Source organism: Cucurbita pepo, chromosome 12 (genome assembly GCF_057944985.1).
Source record: "Cucurbita pepo subsp. pepo isolate OVF chromosome 12, ASM5794498v1, whole genome shotgun sequence".
Taxonomy (NCBI): Eukaryota; Viridiplantae; Streptophyta; class Magnoliopsida; order Cucurbitales; family Cucurbitaceae; genus Cucurbita; species Cucurbita pepo.
This window is the reverse complement of record NC_141809.1, coordinates 973,742-993,911: the sequence shown is the minus strand read 5'-3', so window position 1 is coordinate 993,911 and position 20,170 is coordinate 973,742. Positions and strand designations below refer to the sequence as shown.

General features: G+C 35.9%; 5 protein-coding genes across 5 annotated transcripts; 2 read left to right on the top strand and 3 right to left on the bottom strand.

The window, feature by feature from the left end:
* Positions 1 to 1,581: 1,581 nt before the first annotated feature.
* On the top strand, positions 1,582 to 5,271 carry LOC111807207 (protein SIEVE ELEMENT OCCLUSION B). Its single transcript, XM_023692818.2, has 7 exons — positions 1,582 to 1,876; positions 2,072 to 2,173; positions 2,247 to 2,695; positions 3,440 to 3,537; positions 3,637 to 3,770; positions 3,868 to 4,344; positions 4,463 to 5,271. The coding sequence occupies exons 1-7, from the start codon at positions 1,646 to 1,648 to the stop codon at positions 5,042 to 5,044; spliced, it is 2,073 nt and encodes a 690-aa protein (XP_023548586.2). The 5' UTR covers positions 1,582 to 1,645; the 3' UTR covers positions 5,045 to 5,271.
* A 61-nt stretch (positions 5,272 to 5,332) lies between these two features.
* Positions 5,333 to 7,677, bottom strand: NRPE7 (RNA polymerase Rpb7-like, N-terminal domain-containing protein). Its single transcript, XM_023692819.2, has 2 exons — positions 7,625 to 7,677; positions 5,333 to 6,055 (listed from the first exon to the last, which is right to left on the bottom strand). The coding sequence occupies exon 2, from the start codon at positions 6,031 to 6,033 to the stop codon at positions 5,506 to 5,508; it is 528 nt and encodes a 175-aa protein (XP_023548587.1). The 5' UTR covers positions 6,034 to 6,055; positions 7,625 to 7,677; the 3' UTR covers positions 5,333 to 5,505.
* A 1,126-nt stretch (positions 7,678 to 8,803) lies between these two features.
* BHLH92 (basic helix-loop-helix (bHLH) DNA-binding superfamily protein) lies at positions 8,804 to 9,967 on the top strand. The gene is made up of 2 exons (XM_087129468.1): positions 8,804 to 9,256; positions 9,326 to 9,967. Exons 1-2 carry the CDS (start codon positions 8,885 to 8,887, stop codon positions 9,632 to 9,634), a joined length of 681 nt encoding a protein of 226 aa, XP_086985594.1. The 5' UTR covers positions 8,804 to 8,884; the 3' UTR covers positions 9,635 to 9,967.
* A 270-nt stretch (positions 9,968 to 10,237) lies between these two features.
* On the bottom strand, positions 10,238 to 12,268 carry LOC111807162 (small ribosomal subunit protein uS19x). Its single transcript, XM_023692752.2, has 4 exons — positions 12,113 to 12,268; positions 11,881 to 12,029; positions 11,729 to 11,786; positions 10,238 to 10,717 (listed from the first exon to the last, which is right to left on the bottom strand). Exons 1-4 carry the CDS (start codon positions 12,113 to 12,115, stop codon positions 10,469 to 10,471), a joined length of 459 nt encoding a protein of 152 aa, XP_023548520.1. The 5' UTR covers positions 12,116 to 12,268; the 3' UTR covers positions 10,238 to 10,468.
* Positions 12,269 to 12,800: 532 nt separating this feature from the next.
* LOC111807160 (calmodulin calcium-dependent NAD kinase) lies at positions 12,801 to 16,976 on the bottom strand. Its single transcript, XM_023692749.2, has 8 exons — positions 16,829 to 16,976; positions 16,525 to 16,734; positions 16,061 to 16,284; positions 15,118 to 15,179; positions 14,765 to 14,983; positions 14,153 to 14,620; positions 13,375 to 13,519; positions 12,801 to 13,296 (listed from the first exon to the last, which is right to left on the bottom strand). The coding sequence occupies exons 1-8, from the start codon at positions 16,839 to 16,841 to the stop codon at positions 13,063 to 13,065; spliced, it is 1,575 nt and encodes a 524-aa protein (XP_023548517.2). The 5' UTR covers positions 16,842 to 16,976; the 3' UTR covers positions 12,801 to 13,062.
* Positions 16,977 to 20,170: the final 3,194 nt, after the last annotated feature.

The window sequence follows — 20,170 nt, the reverse complement described above, 5'->3', positions numbered from 1 at the left end:
TAAGTTCTTTAACGTAAATATTACCAATAAACTTTTTACTCAAAGTTTTTATCAAAAAAATTTATCAAAGAGGGAGATTCGCATGAGATATCGACAACTGCATGAAATGTAGTTCATTCGTATAACACGAACTCCGTTTCTATAATGGCAAACTTTTAAGAACATACATATAAGTATCAAAAAAATATACAGATAGATCAAAATATAAAGATTAAAAATATAACCTCGATCATAAGGTTGATGAATATATATGTTGTGCAGCTTTAATAATTTCTGTTTTGGAATCAAAACTTTTGTTGTTATTCAAATTATTTTGCAGTTTTAATGCTTTTTCACATATTCAAGTACGAAGAGAATATGTTCAAGAAAAATGTAGCTTAGTATTACACTTTCAACGCGTAAATTTTAAGCTTTCGAATCGACTTTTGTCTTTCTCCAACCGTAAGAAAACTCCTACTTATTAGGAGTGTACACGAGTTAGGTTGGGTTGAAGAAACTTTATTTTACCAATCTAACATTTCGAGTTTGTTGAGTTGGTGGCCCTATTTTCAGAAAGAGTTTTGTTTTCACGTTAGTTAGTATGGATATTCCGGTAGTTCGTTTTTTTAATTATTTAAAAAATCATACTTGTTCACATTACATGTGAGATTAATAGTTAAAATCTCATAAAACTCAAATGTCATAACGCATTACTAACATTTATACAAACCTAAAATACTTTTAATTTTCATATCAAGCTTAAAAGTCAGGTTGAGTTGTGATCCCTACTCTCGGGTTGTTTCGATTGACTCGACTAACAAAGCTCTAACCCATGAATCTAACCGAATTTCAACTCAACCCAAACTGAAAAAAATCTAACCCAACTCAATCTGAGTTAGGTAATTCGAATTGTTCAAGTTATTGAGTCATATAAACACGCTTAAGACTTGTATACAAAGATCGAGATTTGACTAATTCAGTTGACACATGCCTGTCAACTAGAGCATAGTTTAGTAAATAAAATATTGATTATCATCTAAAACATCAAAGGTTCGATCTCTCCCGAGCAATAATGATTGGAATATTATTTTATCAATTATTAAAATTTTCTAGCCTGGTAACAGCTCAAGCCCACCGTTAACCGATATTATTGTCCGTTTTAGCTCATTATGATCGTCGTCAATCTCACAGTTTTAAAACGTGTTTACTAGGGAGAAGTTTTCATACCCTTATAAGGAATATTTCGTTCCTCTTCCCAACCGATGTGAGATCTCAAAGACCTCGTTCTTCAAAACTTGCCAAAGTGGATCTAGATCGAAAATTCAAAACTAAAAGAACTTTTCGTCTAGAGTGATGTTTACATGGGAAATTTTTTAGTTAACTTGTCACCCAAAGTATCTAAACAAAAGTCAAAAATAGTATATATCTATATTCTTTAAGCACTCAATGAAGCTTTGTAGAGAAACTTGATTAAAGCTCCATCTAAGTATCACCAATCACATTCACATTCATTCTTTCTTTGAACAAAAACTCCTTCAAATTCTTTGCTTTTTCTCTAATTTTTTACCCTTATGAGAGAGCTATAAATAAGATACAAATCAAAGCAAAGGAATATACAATAAAATAGCATCAAACCAAATCTCTCTATCTCGACTCCAAACAAACCATGTCGTTACTTCGTCCCAAGAGCTCGGCTGCTGCCTTGGCGCTTGCTTTATCACAGCAAACAGACAAGGAAGAGCCGGGTCTAAAGCACTTGTCCGATGATGTTATCACGAATCGTATATTCGACTTTATGACCGACGAGGAGATGACGAAGATCGACCTTGATAACTACGTTTTGTTCATCGAAAACGTCCTCAAAGCCTCAGATCAAATTTGTGTAGCTTCTCATTGGGTTAGATTCACTTGCCTTCTCGTTGATCTCGAGTTTTTTTCTTGTTATTCTATGCAAAGTACATTTAACGGAGACTACCAGTAATGCATGTGAATGAATCTCATCCCTTTTCAAGTTCAGTGCTTACGCTTATGCCCCTGAGTCCACTTTACTTGATATTAAATTTTTAACGCTCGGGCCGCCCTATCGTTTCAGGCACAAGGAAGCAAAGGGCATTTTGTATTGGCAGAGGACACCATGAATTATCCCTCCCAAATTGATCCTCCAATCTGCACCCTTCATCAAATCTCATCAGAGGTCATTAATCATCATTCTACATGTTCTTCCCAATTGGTATTGAAACTAATATGCTTATGATATAAAATTTCAGATGGCATGTAAGCCTCCAGGGGTAGAAACAGTACACAAAACGACTCTCGACATTCTCTCGAAACTCACAAGATATCCATGGGAGGCCAAGGCGGTGCTGATCTTTACAGCGTTCGTGACGAACTATGGAGTTTTGTGGCATCTCGACAATCACTCTCATTCAGATCCGCTCGCTAAATCATTGGCAACGATCAAGCGAGTGGGTTTGCTGAGAAAGGAGTTGGATTCTGTGAAGTATGGGCAGGTGTTTTTCAACCAAAACAGTATGATCTACAATTGTTTGAAGGCAGTTAAATACATAAATGAATTCAAGAGCTTATCAAAATATGATACAAAAGATGTGCCTGAGTTATCTGCAGCACTTCGCCAGATCCCATTGGTTTCTTATTGGATTATTCACATTCTCGTGGCTTCCAGCATTGAACTTCATTGCTATCTTTCTGGGGTCGAGTAAGTTTTTTTTTTTCTTTTTTCGCTCTTCGACGCCACGAGTAGAGATAGAAATTTTTCATATCAAATAATAAACAACTCTCATGAGGTTATACTCTAAGTGGACAATATCATACTAACATGAATACACGTGGAGTTTCATTGTTCTCAATGATAGGTATTTAAGTCATGGTCTAAACTTAGTTGTGTCACAAAATTAGTGAGACTTGTGGATGAATCCCGAGATGGGACAAAAATGTTTGAGATGTGGCAAGCAAAAAGAGCTCTATCAAATCAAGTAGATTTGAATGGAGAGTAGACGTATCACGTCCATGTCGGGTAGACTAATAGGAGAAGTATATCTTTGTTCGAGGGGAAGAGATTAAGGTGAGAGTGGTCAACACCCAGTGTATTCCACAAAATGACATGTGGTTTCATTCTATCTAACTTCTTGATAATGAAGCTTTAGGAGTTTGTTCAAAAAGTAAACTTCGAGAGCTTATGTGAGACCCCATCTCAGTTGGAGAGGGGAACGAAACATTCTTTATAAGGGTGTGGAAACCTGTCCCTAGCAAACGCGTTTTGAAATCTTGACGGGAAGTCCGAAAGGGAAAGTTCGAAGAGGACAATATCTGTTAGCCGTAGGTTTGATCTATTACCACTTGTATCCAAAGTAGACAATAACATATCACTGTAGAAGTCCAAGTCCATTGTCCTTCTCGTTTGATAACATTTTGTTTTGCTTGGTTGTTGAGGCAATTTCAGAGGTCAAACACAGAAATATTTGAATGAAATGACAGAAAAGGTGAGCAGTTTAGTTTTGACACTTGAGAATCATATGCAGTTCATCCGAGAACAACAAGGTCAATTTCTTCTTCTCCAATGGAAGTTTTCTTGTAGCCATTATTTACTTAATAAGAAACTGAAGGAAAAGAAAAAAAAAAATGGGTTCTGTTCTGCAGAAGAGGTAGAACTTTATCGATGGCTGGTCGACCAAACCGATCATTTTCCTACCGATGTCACGCTGTTCCTTGCAAAGCTGATCAATGGCAAACACAAAGCCAGGCCTCTCATTAACTGTTCTACTCAATTGGAGGTCTTCAGATACATTCATTTACATTGCAAAAACTGGTTTTTGTTAATGTTTTCAAAGAACATTTGAATATAGTTCAACAAAATGTGTATGAATGCAGGAACATATTGAAGAGTTTATGAAGGAAAAGAAGTTGATATTGATAGTTTCAAGGAGTTTGGATTTTTCAAGAGAAGATCTTGAGATTCTTCAATCGGTTTACAAGGAAGTGAAGAAGGAAAACAAGTTTGAAATGGTTTGGATTCCTGTAATTTCAGACCCTCCTAATGATGGTGATGAGGAAGCATATGCAGCTTTGAAATCTGAAATGAAATGGTTCGTAGTGCCATTTGATACAAAAATTGCAGGTGTGAGGTTCTTGGAGGAGAGATGGGAGCTTAGAGAAGACCTATTACTGGTCGTTCTCGATACACAATCGAAAGTCGAATTCTCAAATGCTATCCATTTGACGAGAGTATGGGAAAAAGAGGCCATTCCTTTCTCGTACGACAGGGTAAAAGCTTTGATGAAGAAGAATTGGATTGATTCAACCGTTCTTAAATTTACCGACCAACCAAGGCTGAAGAGCTTGGTCGTGGTAACGTTCTTGTTTCTTGACTTCTGCATTTTGTTTCACTTTTCTTAGAGACATGTCTCGTTTGATAACCATTTGATCGTTCAAAATCTAAGCTCATAACAACCGTTCTTTGAACCAGATTAACCAGGAAAGGAATGTCATATTCTATGGAGGACACAATCCCAGATGGGTTAAAAATTTTGAAGACTCAGCAGAAGCCATGAAGAGAGATCCTGTGACCAGAGAAGAAGGAATTACATTTGAATTAGTACCCGTGGGACGGAACAACAAAGGCGAACATGATCCAACCGTCATGTTTAATTTCTGGATGGCGCAACGGAGTTACTTCATTCTCAAGCATCAACTACATGGATCGACTGCCTCCGAAGATATCTCCCGATTGATATCTTACGAAACTGAGAAAGGATGGGCAATCATAACCAAAGGTCCGACAGTCGTGTTCATCGGTGGTGGCGATTTGATACTAAAAGCCATTGACGAGTTCCAAGTATGGAAGAAAAACTTGCGTCGAGTAGGCTTCTCTGGTTCTTTCAAAGATTACTTCGACGAGCTCACTGCCAGCAGCCTTCACTGCACACATGTGAATATAATCGGGTTTAGCGGGTGGATTCCTCTGATCATCACCTGCCCTGTGTGTCGTCGCTACATGGGAAGCGGTATAAGATTCACATGCTGCCATGGCGGCCCTGATGTTCTTTAGACCATCTTATTCTTCTTCTACTACCGCTAAATAATACCCCATTTGGCTGCCTCTGCTCATCACCTAAAGCCATGTGGGTTATACTAAGGATGTTCTTCTGTTCTCTTTATTCATCTTCTTCAATGGAAACTCTGTATGATGAGCCTGCGATCCATTTGGTTCGTAGGCTATGTTTCACGAGTATAATAAACATCCAAGAGTTGAACGCTTGGAACTTAAATATCTAACATATTCTATGTCCATATGCAGCAATAAACAAGATAATTAAACAGAGTGGGACACTGTTCATTGTCCAAGAAACTTCCTACAAACATTTAGCTTCAATTAATAATGTCCCCTAAACTTTGTTCCATCCCAAACTTCCAACATCCAACAAGGTTAGTTACATCGAAATGAGTCCGAATGTTATCGAGACATGTACTTAGATACAGAATACAAACTTAACCAGTGCCTGAAATTCATTAAGAAACTGGCCCTAGATAATCACCCTCCAAACTCACCAGTGCCTGAAACTCCCTTTCTGCCTCGAGCCACTTCGTTCCAATGACGATAAAACGTACGACTACATCTTTCTCAATTTTTGAAAGCTTGTCGTTCATGAACAAGGGATTCTCGCCCGGCACATAGCGGTAATCTGGCATTTTCAGATAAGAGAGATATATGTTCTCAACAGGGCCACATCTCAAGAAAACACCATGCTTGAGAACCTTGTGAACAACCCCCTCCAAGATCTCTCCCCTATAAAGCTTGAAGGTGATACCACTAAAAATAACTGGAAACAAGACGTCACCCGTCTGTCGAACTTTCCCTTCTCCTATATTTTCTAGAGTCGTAACTGCGAGGAAATAACCGAGATCCTTTGTGGCCTTTTTTGTGGCAAATTCATCTAGCAGACGGATTATAATAGACCTTTGGAGCATCAAGCCCTTTGCATCTAAGTTTTCAGCAGGGATTATGACATTCCATGGCAGCTGCACTTTGAGAAACATTTTTCCTACTTCTTCCTTCAACCTATCAGAAATCTTGAGGAGTAAGACTTACAAGTTACAATCAGTATTTTGATTCTAAGTAGCATTTTATCTAAATTCAAATGATGCGACTAAAGTTATCATATTCCCCAATATCCAGTTGTGGTAACACCATTACAATGTTACCTTTAAAACTTTGAATAAGAACAATAATGAAAAAATGAAAAAATGAAAAAATGAAAAGAGCCTCCTCCAATGGATTTGACCACCATTACCAGCTATACACATCTAACTCTAACCAAACTAGATTTCTTTCTTATAATCTAGTGTAAATGCAAATAAAGCAGAGAAAAGGAAATTTTATCAGTTACTTCCAAATCCAACAATGTCTTGAACAAATGGCACCGAAAGGCCAATCTGACTGAATTGACTGATACTCATCTCCCCAGACTCAACTTGCCTGTGCATGTATAAAAAAAAAAATAACTCCCTTCCCTGAGATAAATTTCATATTGCTTTAGTCATGCTTCATGATTTAACTAATTTGCCAAGTGATATATCAGATTCACTCTCTTCGTCGCCTTCAACATAATCTATGACTACTCTAGAACAGAAAACTCACATTATTTAACTCACATTATTTACCCTGATTTTCTCTATTCTTGTATTTTCCCCACTACCATATTTAGGAAAGCTTGGCTCCAAGGTGAAAGGGGAATCGAGCAGGGGACTGGAGGAGAACCCCAACAATATTAAACCCATATTAAAAATGACAACCAAAGAATGCCCTACATGATTCTATTTTCAAATTTGTGTTAATTATGCAAGAAAGATATCGAATCAAGTGCACATATACTTTTCCTATGGCATCTCACTCAATATTTTCAAATGGCATCTCACTTTTCCTAGGGAGGTAAAGGATTTATTGGACATGGCCTTAACATACCACCTCTTTCACGAATGCAAAAACTCTGACAAAAGCTTATTATGGACTTCCTTTGGAATCTATGGAAAGAAAAAAAGATCAAAGAGTATACATAGAGAAAACACAAACGTATACTAGAATCTTCTAAATTTTCATATCTTCTTGGAGTAAATTGTTTAATACCTTTGCTTCTTATAGTCATACCTCCCTTATCCTAACACATTGTAAATTTCAAACATGAAATTCTCAGTTTAAAAAAAACACATCCTCATGCTAAACTATCGATCCTTCTAGATGATGATCAAATAGCACCACTTTCCTTTCCCATTAAACCATTAGCGTGTATCCATGAGTGATCAGTAACGACATTGTTCAGTAAATTCGAGCAACAGTATAATCGTACCAAAAAGAATCAAACTCTAATCATATATGATTGGAGACTAATTAGATAGCAAACCCCCTTCACATCATACACAGAATAAGAAACGATCGTTGAAAAATTTGACAATGGCACTATTTTAGCCATTGAAGTATTGGTGATTTTGAGTGGAAGAGCGAAAGAGAGAGAGAATTAGAAAGTGCTATTGTTCAAGAAATTCAAGCATCCAAATAATCATAATGAGAAGCAACTAACACGAATCAAACATAACCAGAAGAATGATTTAAAGCTAGGGTTTCAGAACAAACCTGAAGAAGAAAGTTGCCCCTTCCGGTTACCGAGTTTCACGGCCTCCCGCTAAATCGCAATTTTAACGCTGCAACGGACCTCGTCCCAACTGGGTTTTGGTTCTTTGTTGTTGACAAAGCCCATTGGGCCAAGTTTGTTTTTGGGCTTCCTTCGTGTTGAAATGGAGGCACCCCGACCCGACCCGACCCGAATTATAAGGGTTGGATTGGGTTTTAAAGGATCTCGCATTTGGGTGGATTTGTTTTTTGGAATCCGATCCGGTTCGGATTGTGTTCGAGTTCAAAATTCAAATTATTGGGACAACCCAACTCAACTCGAAAGCCTTAAAAAAAAACAATAATAATAAAATAGGCCCAAGCCCATGCAATAGAAGCCCATGAGTCATCGTATGTGTCTGCCCCTGGTGTGTTTGCAGAGTGAGTTCGAGACTTTGTCTCGTAGTCTCACACAGCGTTCATCTTCAACCTTGAGGGTAATTGGGTAAGTGAAATGAAGTCTCGTCTCTCACACACTCGCATCATAGTGTTCGTCTTTTGACTCCTCTCAAATCTCTCTATGTTTCGTTTCTCGTCTCGTCTATGTATACCTTCGGACGTCAACATCGCTCATCTCTTTATTTCTCCGTTGAACTCCCTTCTCAATTCCCATTTCTCCACTCGACTACATCTCTGTGTTTCTCATTGGACGTATTCACCAACTGTCTCTCTGCTCGGCATTCCATTCCACTTTCTTTAGACTTCTCCACTCGGTGTTTGTCGTCAAACTACTCTATCCAACGCTTCATTATTTCACAACTCGAACCTAACCTGAAAATAGAGAGTTGGGTTATGAAAATGTTCGAGTTGGATTGAGTTACCAATCCAACAAACCCGAACTTTTAAATTTGTTAAAAAAAATCCCTCCCCGGGCACAACGAGGGCCTATGCTTGTGTGGGATCCACGGTCAAAGAGTTTCAAGATTGAGTCAATTCCTATGTTCAAGTCCTCCAAAACGAGCCAGGCAGAAAGTTTGACCAAATACAATCCCACTACTAGTCCAAATAACCACATGTTTAATAATCTCCTACTCCAAAAATAAACCCCACAATAATCTCATTGATCACGTGTTTAATAACCTCATTTATTATATTATTCTCCATCACCAAAACATATATATATATATATATATACACACACACACACTCAAACAATCTCCTTGACCGTTGCAAATCAACTGATTTTTGAAAAAAGAACAACAAAACTGTTCTTCACCTCCCCCCATGGATGATACTTTTCCAGTAGAATTCTGGCATAACGATCTCTTCTGGCTCGATGCCCCCATCTCCGTCCCCGTTCCCGTCTCCGCTCCCGCCCAACAACAAAAAAGTGCTTTCGTACCATATCTGTCACGACCCAATTTCCGATTCGAGCAAAAAAACAATCTCGCCCCTGCCCCCGCCGCCTCTAATTCCGTTAACAATCGGGTGATTGAGTACTGGAGAAAGCAATGGCATGAGAAGAAAGAAGCAGCAGCTCTAGGCGATCTAGAGAGAGAGAAATGTCACAGGCACATGATGAACGAGAGGACGAGAAGAGAGAGAGAGAAACAGAGCTATTTGGGAGTCCACTCCCTGCTTCCCAAGAAAACTAAGGTCAGTACGTTTTTTGCATCGGTTTTTGAATCGAATTCATGGGTTGATCCATATGGGTTTGTTTTTTAGAATGATAAGAACTCCATAGTTCAAGCGGCGGCGAGGACGATTCAAGAGCTGAGAGCCTCGGAGGAGATGTTAAAGAGGAGAAACTCAGAGCTGGAAATGGCGATTGCAGCGAAGAACAGAGAGAATGCGAAAGGAACGAAACCCATAAGGTTGGAATTGACCAATCCTTCATCTGGGATCGATTCAATGCTGGCTGTTCTTAATGTTCTTAAAACTGGACGCATAAATCCCAAAGCCATTCATGCCAATTTCTTCAACTCTCTGTTTTCAGCCCAATTAGCCATTGATGATTCGCATGTAAGGAACTAACCCGGGTTGACGTTTATGTCTATTTGGTCCATAAACTTTAGAACGATCATAATTTGAATTTAATTTTTTAAGAAACTTTGGGATTTGCAGATGGGAGGAGCCGAAGTGGAAAGAGTGTTGCAGGCGACCGTAAGGGAAGCAGATGGGAGATTTCGAAGGCAATGCTACGAAGGATCCAAAGAACAAAAATAAAGCCATTTTTAATTTAAAATAACAAGTGGGGGGGGGGGGTACAGAGTACACGTTGGAAATTAATTTCTTTTTTCTTTTTAATATTGTTTTTGTGTGTCTTATTATAAATAAATATATTTTAGTTTTTCTTTTGATATTCAATTATTGTGGTTGACTTGAATTTCTAATCATGAGGGAACTAAGAATGGTTTTGAATAATATGTGGTTTTAATTTGAATAAACTATATTTCATTAACACGTTTTTGTTTAATTAAATTATTATAGCGGAGGCTCTCAAATTAAAGAGGAGAAACTCAGTTGATTTTGATAAATAAAACATCACAATCTAACAGAGAAGATATGTCTAAACTAACAGATTCGAGTCTAAACGGGTATATCTAGACCATAGATATGAAATATAACGGAGACATATTTGAGCAAACAACCATGTAAAACTGAATGGTACAACCAAGTCTACATTTAGATGAAACAAGTAGAATAAAACAGCTTCAAAAAAACTAAATAGCTCAAGCCTCCATAGTGTACTAATCAGCTATATAAAGCATAGAAAATGGGCAGAAACTAAGAACAAAATCTGATCAACATCCAAGTTTCATGTAATAATATAACAAAACCAAGCAAGCAAGAACTCGACACTGATTTTCACTTGAGAGGAATGAACCTTGAAGAGTGGGTGGCACCAATACCGGGCCTACCGTGCTTGACGGGCTTGTATGAAATGGAGAACTCTGCTAGGTAATGGCCAATCATCTCTGGCTTGATTTCAACTTGGTTGAAGGTTTTGCCGTTGTAAACACCAATGATGCTTCCAATCATCTCTGGCACAATGATCATGTTCCGAAGGTGTGTTCGGACGGGCTCTGGCTTCTCACCAGGAGGTGCTTCCCTTTTCTATTACAGTTAAAAAATAAATAAATAAATGAGATGAGACATCAAAAGAAAATAGCTTAACTGTTCTTCAGTTTTTTGGAAAAGGAAGAAGGACAAGTTCACATATACTTCATCGGTGTATCGAAACTTATCAAGAACATGTTGGAAAAAAATGGAAAATATAAAAGTTCAAAATGATAAATTTTGGAGATTCATAACACATTCACTTCCAAATCTAAATCTACCACTGAAGGATGATCTTGAGTTTTCATGTTAGGATATGCGAAATCCAATGGAAAAATCAGGACAACTGCAAGAACTAACACAACCGTATACGACGAGATTCAGAGACTCATGGTACATCAACTTACATATCCAGCAATGGGTAAGTTCCCATGTCAGGATATGAGAAATCCAAAAGCAAAAACAAGGGAGAGAATTGCAACCAGCAACGGAAGTTGGTAAAACATGTCGGCTTAAAGTCAGACTCATGTTAATAATGAAGAATACCACACTATCAGAACAACAGCGTGTTACCAGAAATAAAAGAGGGAGTGCATTCCTTTGTGATGAAACTGATTCCAAACTGTTGATCATGAGGGCAAAATTCTCCACTAGATGATTTGGGGCAAAAGCTTATGGAAAATGAAAACTTTCCCAAAGTTTCAGTTCATTGTTGTTCATTTGAAGGTTAAAGCAAATACAGGGAGGCTTGAGAATATAAGCTAATAACAGCCCTCAAAGGGATTGATTCATAGTCTAAACATATTGTTGGAAATCTCATCTGATAAAACTATATATTTAAGGTAGAATAGCCTAATTAAACCATTCTCTTCCCACCTATCTACTCATCAAGAACACTGAAGAAAAACTTAACCTAAACCATGGCAAGATTAAGATACTACACAGGAAAGAGTCCATCACCATTTGCATTCCAGAAAACAGCATCGCCAGTGAGAATCAGAAAACAATACAAAGTTGTAAAATAATTGCAATATTGAATAGGCAGAAATGGATCTAAAAGATACTAACCGCTTTACGAAGCTTCTTGATAAGAGCCATTGGCTTCCTTGTCAAACCCCGACGAAACCTGTCCAAAAACCATAAGAATGTTAGAAAAACGAGTAAGTTAAGAATGAAAAAGAACACAAAAATCAATTCATGACACATTCAGTTGTAGCAACCTTCTGCGTGCACGGGCAGTGAAGAGCTTGACGAGCTCATCGGTGGACATGTCCAGCAAAGAATCCAAATCGACGCCTCGGAAGCTGAACTTCTTGAACGTCCTCTTCTTTGGCTGCCCCGCCACTGCAACATCGGCTTCCACATCCGCCTGAAGGAGACCGAAGCAGCACCATTAAAGAAACTGGAAGAGATGAAGGATAAATCGAAGAGAAGAATGAGTTGAGAACATACCATTGTTTACGTTTTCGGAACTCCGGGATGAGAAGGTAGAGCTAATCGGCGCGATGAAGCTTCAGAATCTGCAGGGTTTTTAGCCTCCGTTTTTCAGCGGTATATATATGTTGGTTACTTGCTGCAATTCCAGTGGCTGAAACCCTAGGCCGAGTGGAACCAGCTATGGTTAATACGGGCTTCATACTTGGGCCTTCAATAAAGCCCATATAGGCCCAATACTTTTTTAATAATAAAAATTATATATATATATATATATATATATATATATTGTTAATAAGCTAGGAGAAAGCTGAAATATCACTCTTTATTATTGAAAAAATTACTTTTAAAATTATTTAAAATAAAAAATATTTTTTCCCTCTTTTCTCTCTCTCGTCCGGTATTGGTTGTTGTCATCTCTTCTCCTTACTCTCCTTTGAACGTAAATTCTCGTGGGTTTGTATTTTGTTTTAAATCGAGTTGATACCTTCTCTTTTTAGCCAACTAAGTTTATAGTGACAGCTGACGACAACCACAAATAAAAAACGGCCTCGTTATTGACCAATAATAAGCATTCCACGCACTTGACGAACTACTAAGAAAAAATCAACGTCTATATCATTCAAGAATAGAACGATTAACAATAGTGTTCAACACTTCGTGGTTAACGAGGGATGTTAGAGAGAAAGAGAGTAAAACAACGACAAACAACAATAGAAACGTCAATACTCAGCAACAAGATCACTTCAAGACTAGTACACGTAAACTTTCAAAAGGGTTCTTTACGAATTTCTAAAAAAACATCAAGTAACTCAACAAAAAATTTAGCCTATCCAAAACCACGGGAAAAAAACAAGTCGAACACAAATTGACCCGATCCTTCATTCCTAGGAGTGTACTTACTAAGATCGTTTCCGTTAAACCCTAAACCGTCGTCACAAACGTCCCGACCAAATACAAAGGAGTTGTTATTTTGATTCAATGGCTTGAATGGAAGCCTTCAACTCCATTTGAACATTGGCCCTAGAAGATGACATGACAGTGTCTTTCCATAGAGAACCTTCTTCACTTAAAACGCTTGCATCTTCGTAAAGTTCGTAAACGGAAGCTGCATTCTCCTTCATCCTACTCGTCACTGAAATACATTTGATTTCCTCGGGATCCACCAGTAACTTAGTGTCTCCGTTTTTCCACCCAATCAACTGTAAATAGTTATAAGTTTCGTTTTTGAACTTCATAAAATAATATTTAAGTTTAGTCGTTTTTCGAGATTTGTTTACCTTCGGTGGACTGCCGAGGACATTGGTGGAATAGAGTCTAGCATTATCAACAAGTTTGCAGTATCTCGGAAAAGCCCTCGCAAATCTCTTATGGGACTTCAATTGTGAGTTCACCCTCACCGCCCTTCCAATTATGACTGCTCTCCTGTTTATTCATATCAACCATTATAAAACACGTTTATTATAGACAAGTTTCCATATCCTTATAACGTATGTTTTGTTTCCCTTTCTAACTAATATAGGATCTCTCAATCCATCTCCCTTTTAAGGACACAGCGTCCTCGCTAGCACACTGCCCGGTGACTAGCTCTGATACCATTAAGAGATGGGGGTAGATTGAGAGATCGCACAACGATTATAAAAGGCGTTTATTAGGGAAAGTTTCCACACCCTTATAAGAAATGTTTCATTCTCTTTTCCAACTACGGTGGGATCTCTCAATCCATCTCTAGCATCCTCACTGCCACACCACCCAGTGATTGGCTCTGATACCATTGAGAGATGAGGGTAGATTGAGAGATCCCACAACGGTTATAAAACGCATTTACTAAGGAAAGGGTTCCACACCCTTATAAGAAATGTTTCGTTCCCATCTCCAACCACATCAATATGGGATCTCTCAATCCATCCTTCTCGAGAACCTAGCGTCCTCACTGGCACACCACCCAATGATTGGGTTTGATACCATTGAGAGATGAGAGTAGATTGAGATATCTGACATTGGTTCAAGACGAACTATGGAAACGAAATTTGTAATTTAACCTTAAGTCGTTCATACCTTATGCCTCGAATAACAGCCAAATGTGGGTCACAAACAACTCCAACCAATTCAATTCTGTAAGGCTTTCGATCTTTCTCAACTATCCCATCAAAATCATATCGATGTTCTTCATCTGGGCTCACTTGTTCCCAGTAATTTTCAGTGATGGTGCCATCCTCAGCAACTTTGTAGCCAACCCCCATGCGATACCGATGCTTGTGAACATTTCTCGCCATCTCAACCGTCTGTTCCACATACGGCTCCCATGAAAGAGTTCCATCCATGATCACATCCCTACCTTCGTTTAGCGCCGTCACCAACAACGACGATGCTGCGTCGGTCGATGACTGGTGCACCAGCTCAGAGGATGAAAGCATGTCATCGGGGCAGCCCATGGAGCTAATTGCTTTATAAACGACGTCGGTTTCTTTGAAAGCGTCCGCCTCTACCACTACGGCTTTTGCTTCGGCTTCCGACCAAAACGGTCTACAAAACGGTCGGTCTAATTAACCCAAAATTATTTCAAATTCAACCAAACCAAACCAATTAAATGAAATAGAATAATTATTTTTTAAAAAATATAAAATTAAATCACGATGAATTTATAGATAAGGAATACTATCTACTTACTCTTGGAGAATGTCTTTGAGGACAGTGCTTTTGCCGGCTCCCATTCCGCCACCCATGAGGAGGAGAACGGGGCTCCTCCGACTAAGTGCCACGGGCGCCATAACGTCGGTGCATTTAGAATCAGCATCGCTGCCGCCAATTGCTTTCATCTCGTCGACTAAAGTCGATATAACCCTCGTCATTTTCAGCTCCTTCGTCACCCTCTCGAACCTCTGCTTCCTAAGCTTCGTCAAATTAAAAACATTTAATTTTCTTTTTTATTGAAAATATTTCTGAATTTATTACTATTTTTTAATTTTATTTGGATTATTATTGATTTTAAAAGTTGAGAAATTAAAATAAAAAATATAAACCTTGTGGCGGCCATCACTAAGCCTTTGAACTTTGTCTTGTGCTCAGATTCATCCGTCAATGCCTGCACCAACCCAACAAAAATTAATATTATGTACAAAATAATAATTAAAAATAATAAATCTCGGGTTATTTTTTTATTATTTTTAAAAAATTATATTTATATATAGTACACGTTACATTAATAAATAATTAAAATCTCATGAAACTCAAATATCATACATTAAAAAGTATTAACACATGTCACAAAAATTAAATATTAAAAAATAATCCATAAAATATTTAAATTATCCAAATATTAAATGTAATAACGTATTAAATAAATAGAAGATAAACATATATAATAAAGTCTTTGCCATAAAATATTTTTTTAAAACATATTATAATAATTATTATATCATATTTTATTCATAACGTGAGGAAATGTTACATGTTATTTTAATTATAATTAAATTATTGACCCAACTACTTCAATAAATTACATGCACATTTCACTATCATATTTCAAAAGTCAAGAAACTACCACAAAAAAAAAAAAAAAAAAAAAAAAAAAAAAAAAATATATATATATATATATATATATATATATATATATATATATATATATATATATATATATATAAAGACGAGGGATATTTTTATTAATTTAACATAAATAAAATAATTAATTTATTAAGTTTTAAATAATAATATAAAAACGGGTTATACGGGATGGGGACGGAAACATTTAGTTTTCTCGGTTTTTTCCTCCCCAGTACGCTCCATATGCGTGGGTCCCTAAAGGTCCCCACGAGGCCCCATGAGAAAATGGGCAACCCAACAAAAATCGTTTTGCTAGAAGAACAAACAACTCTAATTAACACGATCCATTCAAACACCTATAATTTATCTGCACAACGTAATGATAAAATATGGTCGTGTCGAGTATGTGTCGAGTAAGCATACCTGAGAAACCATCTGAGGAGCTTTATCCCAATGAAAAGCAAAGTAACTCAAAATACACGTCTCCAACTCTTCAATCAACTTCACGTATAACGAATCACCATCCTTTTCATCAATCAAATACTCGTAAATCGATTCTTCACATCCTTTTTTCTTCTTCAAATAATCGTTCATCAACTTCGCCAACCTCGGGCACTCCCCGACATCCATAAACCCTAATTGCCTCGCTGCAATAGAATCCACAAATTATCAGTCAAACAATTTTCCGTCACTATTACTGTCTCTTAAATTTTCAAAACTCCGTAGGGTAATTATTATTATCGTCGTTATTAAATAATAATAATAACAAAACAGTGTCATACACCTAACCTACTGATTGGTCAGGAGTTAATTAATATTTATTTATTTTTATTAAATTAAAAAAAAAAGATTAATTAATGAATAATATTAAATTTTTGGAACCATACCAACATAGTGAGGGAACGCTTCAATGTTTCCGGACCGGCCGGATTCCGTCCGTCCGATCACCGGAATGATTTTCTGATCTTCGATGACGGCCGACGGCCTCGATTTCCTGCCCCAGTGGTAACGCGTTCCGGCGGCCGCCGCGATGCCGACCAACGACACGGCGATGATCCGAGCCTGATTGGCGATTCCGCCGCCATTTTCGACGAGATCTGAACCACAAAACACAGCATAATCAGAAACCCAGAGAAAGAAGACAAAAACGTTAGACTCCCATAACGCCGGAGAGATTCGGGAGAGAGTTACCGGAGAGCTTCATGTCGGAGAGAGAACTCCGGCGGCGATTGCCGGAGTGGAAGATTGAGAGAGAATTTTGTATTTCCAAAAATTATGCTAAATTGCTTTCTAAAATTTTCAAAGTGCCAGCCTATATAAAGGTAATTTAGAACATACCCATACCCATATTTATTTATCTAAAAACTATATATTAAAATATTAAACGTGATTCATGTACATATCAAAAATGGTCACTTTTTAAATTATTTATTATAGTTTTTATTTTCTAATTTTTCTTCGTGTTATTTTGTACGATTGATCATGAATTTATAAATAAAAAAATACATGTACGTTGAAATAATGTTTTTAAGGAGAAATCAAAAGCGAACGATAGAGAATTTATGTTCAGAGCGGACAATATTATATCTAACTACTAAAATTTTTAATTTTTAATTTTGACGGAAGAAATATATATAAATTATTATTTAAAAGTGAGAAGTTTCCGGATAAAGAGGTGACCACTTTTATTTAGGGAAGTTGAATAATTTGTTTGAAATCCGTCCCTTTCTTCTCTCTTTCATTTTCCTTCACATATTTTCTAAAATATCACTATTGAATTTGGATATAAATATAAAACAAAAAAATCTAAGAATTTTTTAATTTTTAAAAAAATATATATGAAAATTTAAAAATATTATTAAACTAAAAAATTAATAAATGCTTCTACTAGAATATGAATATTTAAAAATATCAATAAATTTATTACTGATAATAAATAACTAAAAAAATTTAAGAATATTAATATTAGTTTATGTATTAACTGCAAAATAAATTTAATATATTAATGAAATTTTTATAAGTTCAAAGATATATATAATTTTTTTATAAAAAAATTTCGATATTTTTCTCACTTTTTAAACAAAATACTAACACCGTCTTATCTAAAATTAAAATTAGTAGTAAAAGTAATTTAAAGTTTAGGAGTATCATTCGAAAGTGTAAAATTATTTTGGGTTAATTTGTTCATTTGGTGGATTTTAGGTTCAGTCAATGTTATTAATTTTTATGCTTTTAAAATATTCGAATTTTCAATTGCTTTTTAAAAAAAACGACTTTTTTTGGTCATTGTTTATAAAATTCTAACATAAATTTTATATACGCAACGACAATTCCTTTTAAATAAAATTATGAGTATATTTCATAAAATTTAATATGGGTCGTGTTGCATTAAAATCGTAATGAAATTATAATAGACAAAAGTTGACAATACAATGACGAATCTGAATCGAATGAAATCTGAATCGAATGAAAGTATATAAAAGAACTAAAATAAATGAGTACTTAAATCTAATTAAAAATTTAAAGTGAAACTATAATAAATAAATTATAGGCTCGAAAAAGGCGGTAGAGATTTAAAATAAATAAAATAAAAGAACAAATGTTTGACGCTTGTTATAAATAAATTTAATAAATATATTATCGAATTAATTGAGTTATTTAATAATGATAATCCCAAAAGGACACCTTTTTTTTTAATTATTTTTTTATTATAATATATTATCGAATTAATTGAGTTATTTAATATTTAGATATTTATTTTTGGATTTAAACTCTAAGACTTTGTTTAAAATAATTTTTTTCAAAATGGTTTAAAAAAATACATTTTTGCTAAATATCATTGAGTTTTCAAGGGTTTCCTTAAGTTTTTTGTTTTAAAGTTTAAAAACGTTTTTTTTATAAATATTCTTACGGTTATTAAATATTTCAAAAATATTAGTAAACTTTCAAAAATAAGAAAAGCTTGGAGATAATTTGTGTTGTCAATAGACAGTTTTCGTCCATACACTAGGTAAGAATTTTTTTAAAAAACAATTCACTAGAAAATTGTGTTAAATGGGTATTTTTAAAATCATTTCATTATTATTTTTATGTACTCTAATATTATATTATTAACAAAAATATTCTACTTCAATGTCAGTTATAATTGTTATAGAATTACAAGTCTATTCTTGAGTCATTCCTTCTCCCTTGGTTAAACCGTCGAGCTTGACTAAGAAATCAACGTTAGAAACTTCAGGAAATAGGTAGGAATTGGATCAGTTTGAATAGCGAGTCGTCACACTTGCAATTTTTTTAATTTCTTTTTCAATTTTAGTCCTATATCAATATAAAAGTCTTAGTCAGCTAGAACCTATGATCAACTGAAACGTTGCAACTCTTATTCCCATCAATATTAGAATGATCACTAGCTAAATCATAAATCAAAATATTAAAATTAATACAATGAAATCTTCTGCCACCCTAAAGTTTGTAATCTATGCAAGAGTAATTGAACCTCGAGTTGAAATAATTCGAAATATTATTTCTAAGAACGAAACTTAAGATACCTTAAATATAATTCTATCCCGTCATCCACCTTAGAATTTTTGTCGGGATTAAGAAATCATTTAATGAGTATAATGAAAAGTTTATAAAGGAACCCGACAACATTATTATCTCATTTATTTAATTAGTATAAAAATCCAAATGTTATTGTCAAATCAAGAATATGAAATGAGCATAAAGAGCCGTCTCAAAATTTGGAACCGTTCTCCCAAAATAAAGAAATTGCATTCAATCATGACCAGTATTAATCAAAAAATAAAGAATAAAAAGGTTGATAACAAGTAGAAATAATTTTTGTTGGGTCCAATTGATGGTACACGTAATCCAAATAAAAAAAAAAAAAAACTTTATAGGAAAAAAATCAATTTATTTTGACTTTTGATTTCATCAAATTTAAAATGTATTTAAAACGTTGGGTAACACTCAGAAACCCTAAACAATCATGCATAAGGGGTGTACATATACATTGGCTGGATTAAGGTTAAGGGGTGTACATATACATAGGCCGGATTAAGGTAATTTCTTGGACCAACCCAAAAGTTATAGTTGTTTGAATGGTTCAAAAAAATATGCCCAAGAATCTCTCGTAGAAGAAAGGAAAAAGAACTAAGTGGAAGGAAGGAAGAACTATGTGGTGACTAGCGAGGAGGCACCGACCAAAGACTGAAGAGTGCACTGTGAGAAGGATTTACACCTCTATTGCGAGGAGGATAACTGTGGAAGGAAGGAAGGAAGAATAACCGAGTGGCAACTGGCGAGGAGGAGGTTCCGACCAAAAGAGTGGGAGGAGGAGGCATCGACCCAAGACCGAAGAGTGTACTGCAAGGAGAATGTGAGTGTGGAGCTATCAACTGTGCTGTGCGAAGACTATATTGTGTTTGTATTGGGTGGAGACTAACGAGGAGGGTACTCGAGTAGGAATTGGGAAGAAGTACTAATGACGATTGATCTTTGATACACTAGCCGAGGACTAAAGTGTGCGTCGTG

Coding starts and splice junctions, on each gene's coding strand:
- BHLH92 (XM_087129468.1), top strand. CDS start 8,885: ATGGATGATACTTTTCCAGTAGAATTCTGGCATAACGATCTCTTCTGG. Junction 9,257..9,325: donor TGCTTCCCAAGAAAACTAAG/GTCAGTACGTTT, acceptor TTTGTTTTTTAG/AATGATAAGAACTCCATAGT.
- LOC111807162 (XM_023692752.2), bottom strand. Junction 11,787..11,880: donor ACTGCCCGTGCACGCAGAAG/GTTGCTACAACT, acceptor GTTTTTGGACAG/GTTTCGTCGGGGTTTGACAA. Junction 10,718..11,728: donor TCAAGAAGCTTCGTAAAGCG/GTTAGTATCTTT, acceptor TAACTGTAATAG/AAAAGGGAAGCACCTCCTGG.
- NRPE7 (XM_023692819.2), bottom strand. CDS start 6,033: ATGTTTCTCAAAGTGCAGCTGCCATGGAATGTCATAATCCCTGCTGAA.
- LOC111807207 (XM_023692818.2), top strand. CDS start 1,646: ATGTCGTTACTTCGTCCCAAGAGCTCGGCTGCTGCCTTGGCGCTTGCT. Junction 3,771..3,867: donor ACTGTTCTACTCAATTGGAG/GTCTTCAGATAC, acceptor GTATGAATGCAG/GAACATATTGAAGAGTTTAT. Junction 4,345..4,462: donor GGCTGAAGAGCTTGGTCGTG/GTAACGTTCTTG, acceptor TCTTTGAACCAG/ATTAACCAGGAAAGGAATGT.
- LOC111807160 (XM_023692749.2), bottom strand. Junction 14,984..15,117: donor TTAGTGATGGCCGCCACAAG/GTTTATATTTTT, acceptor GACGAAGCTTAG/GAAGCAGAGGTTCGAGAGGG. Junction 13,297..13,374: donor TCCTCGGCAGTCCACCGAAG/GTAAACAAATCT, acceptor AACTATTTACAG/TTGATTGGGTGGAAAAACGG.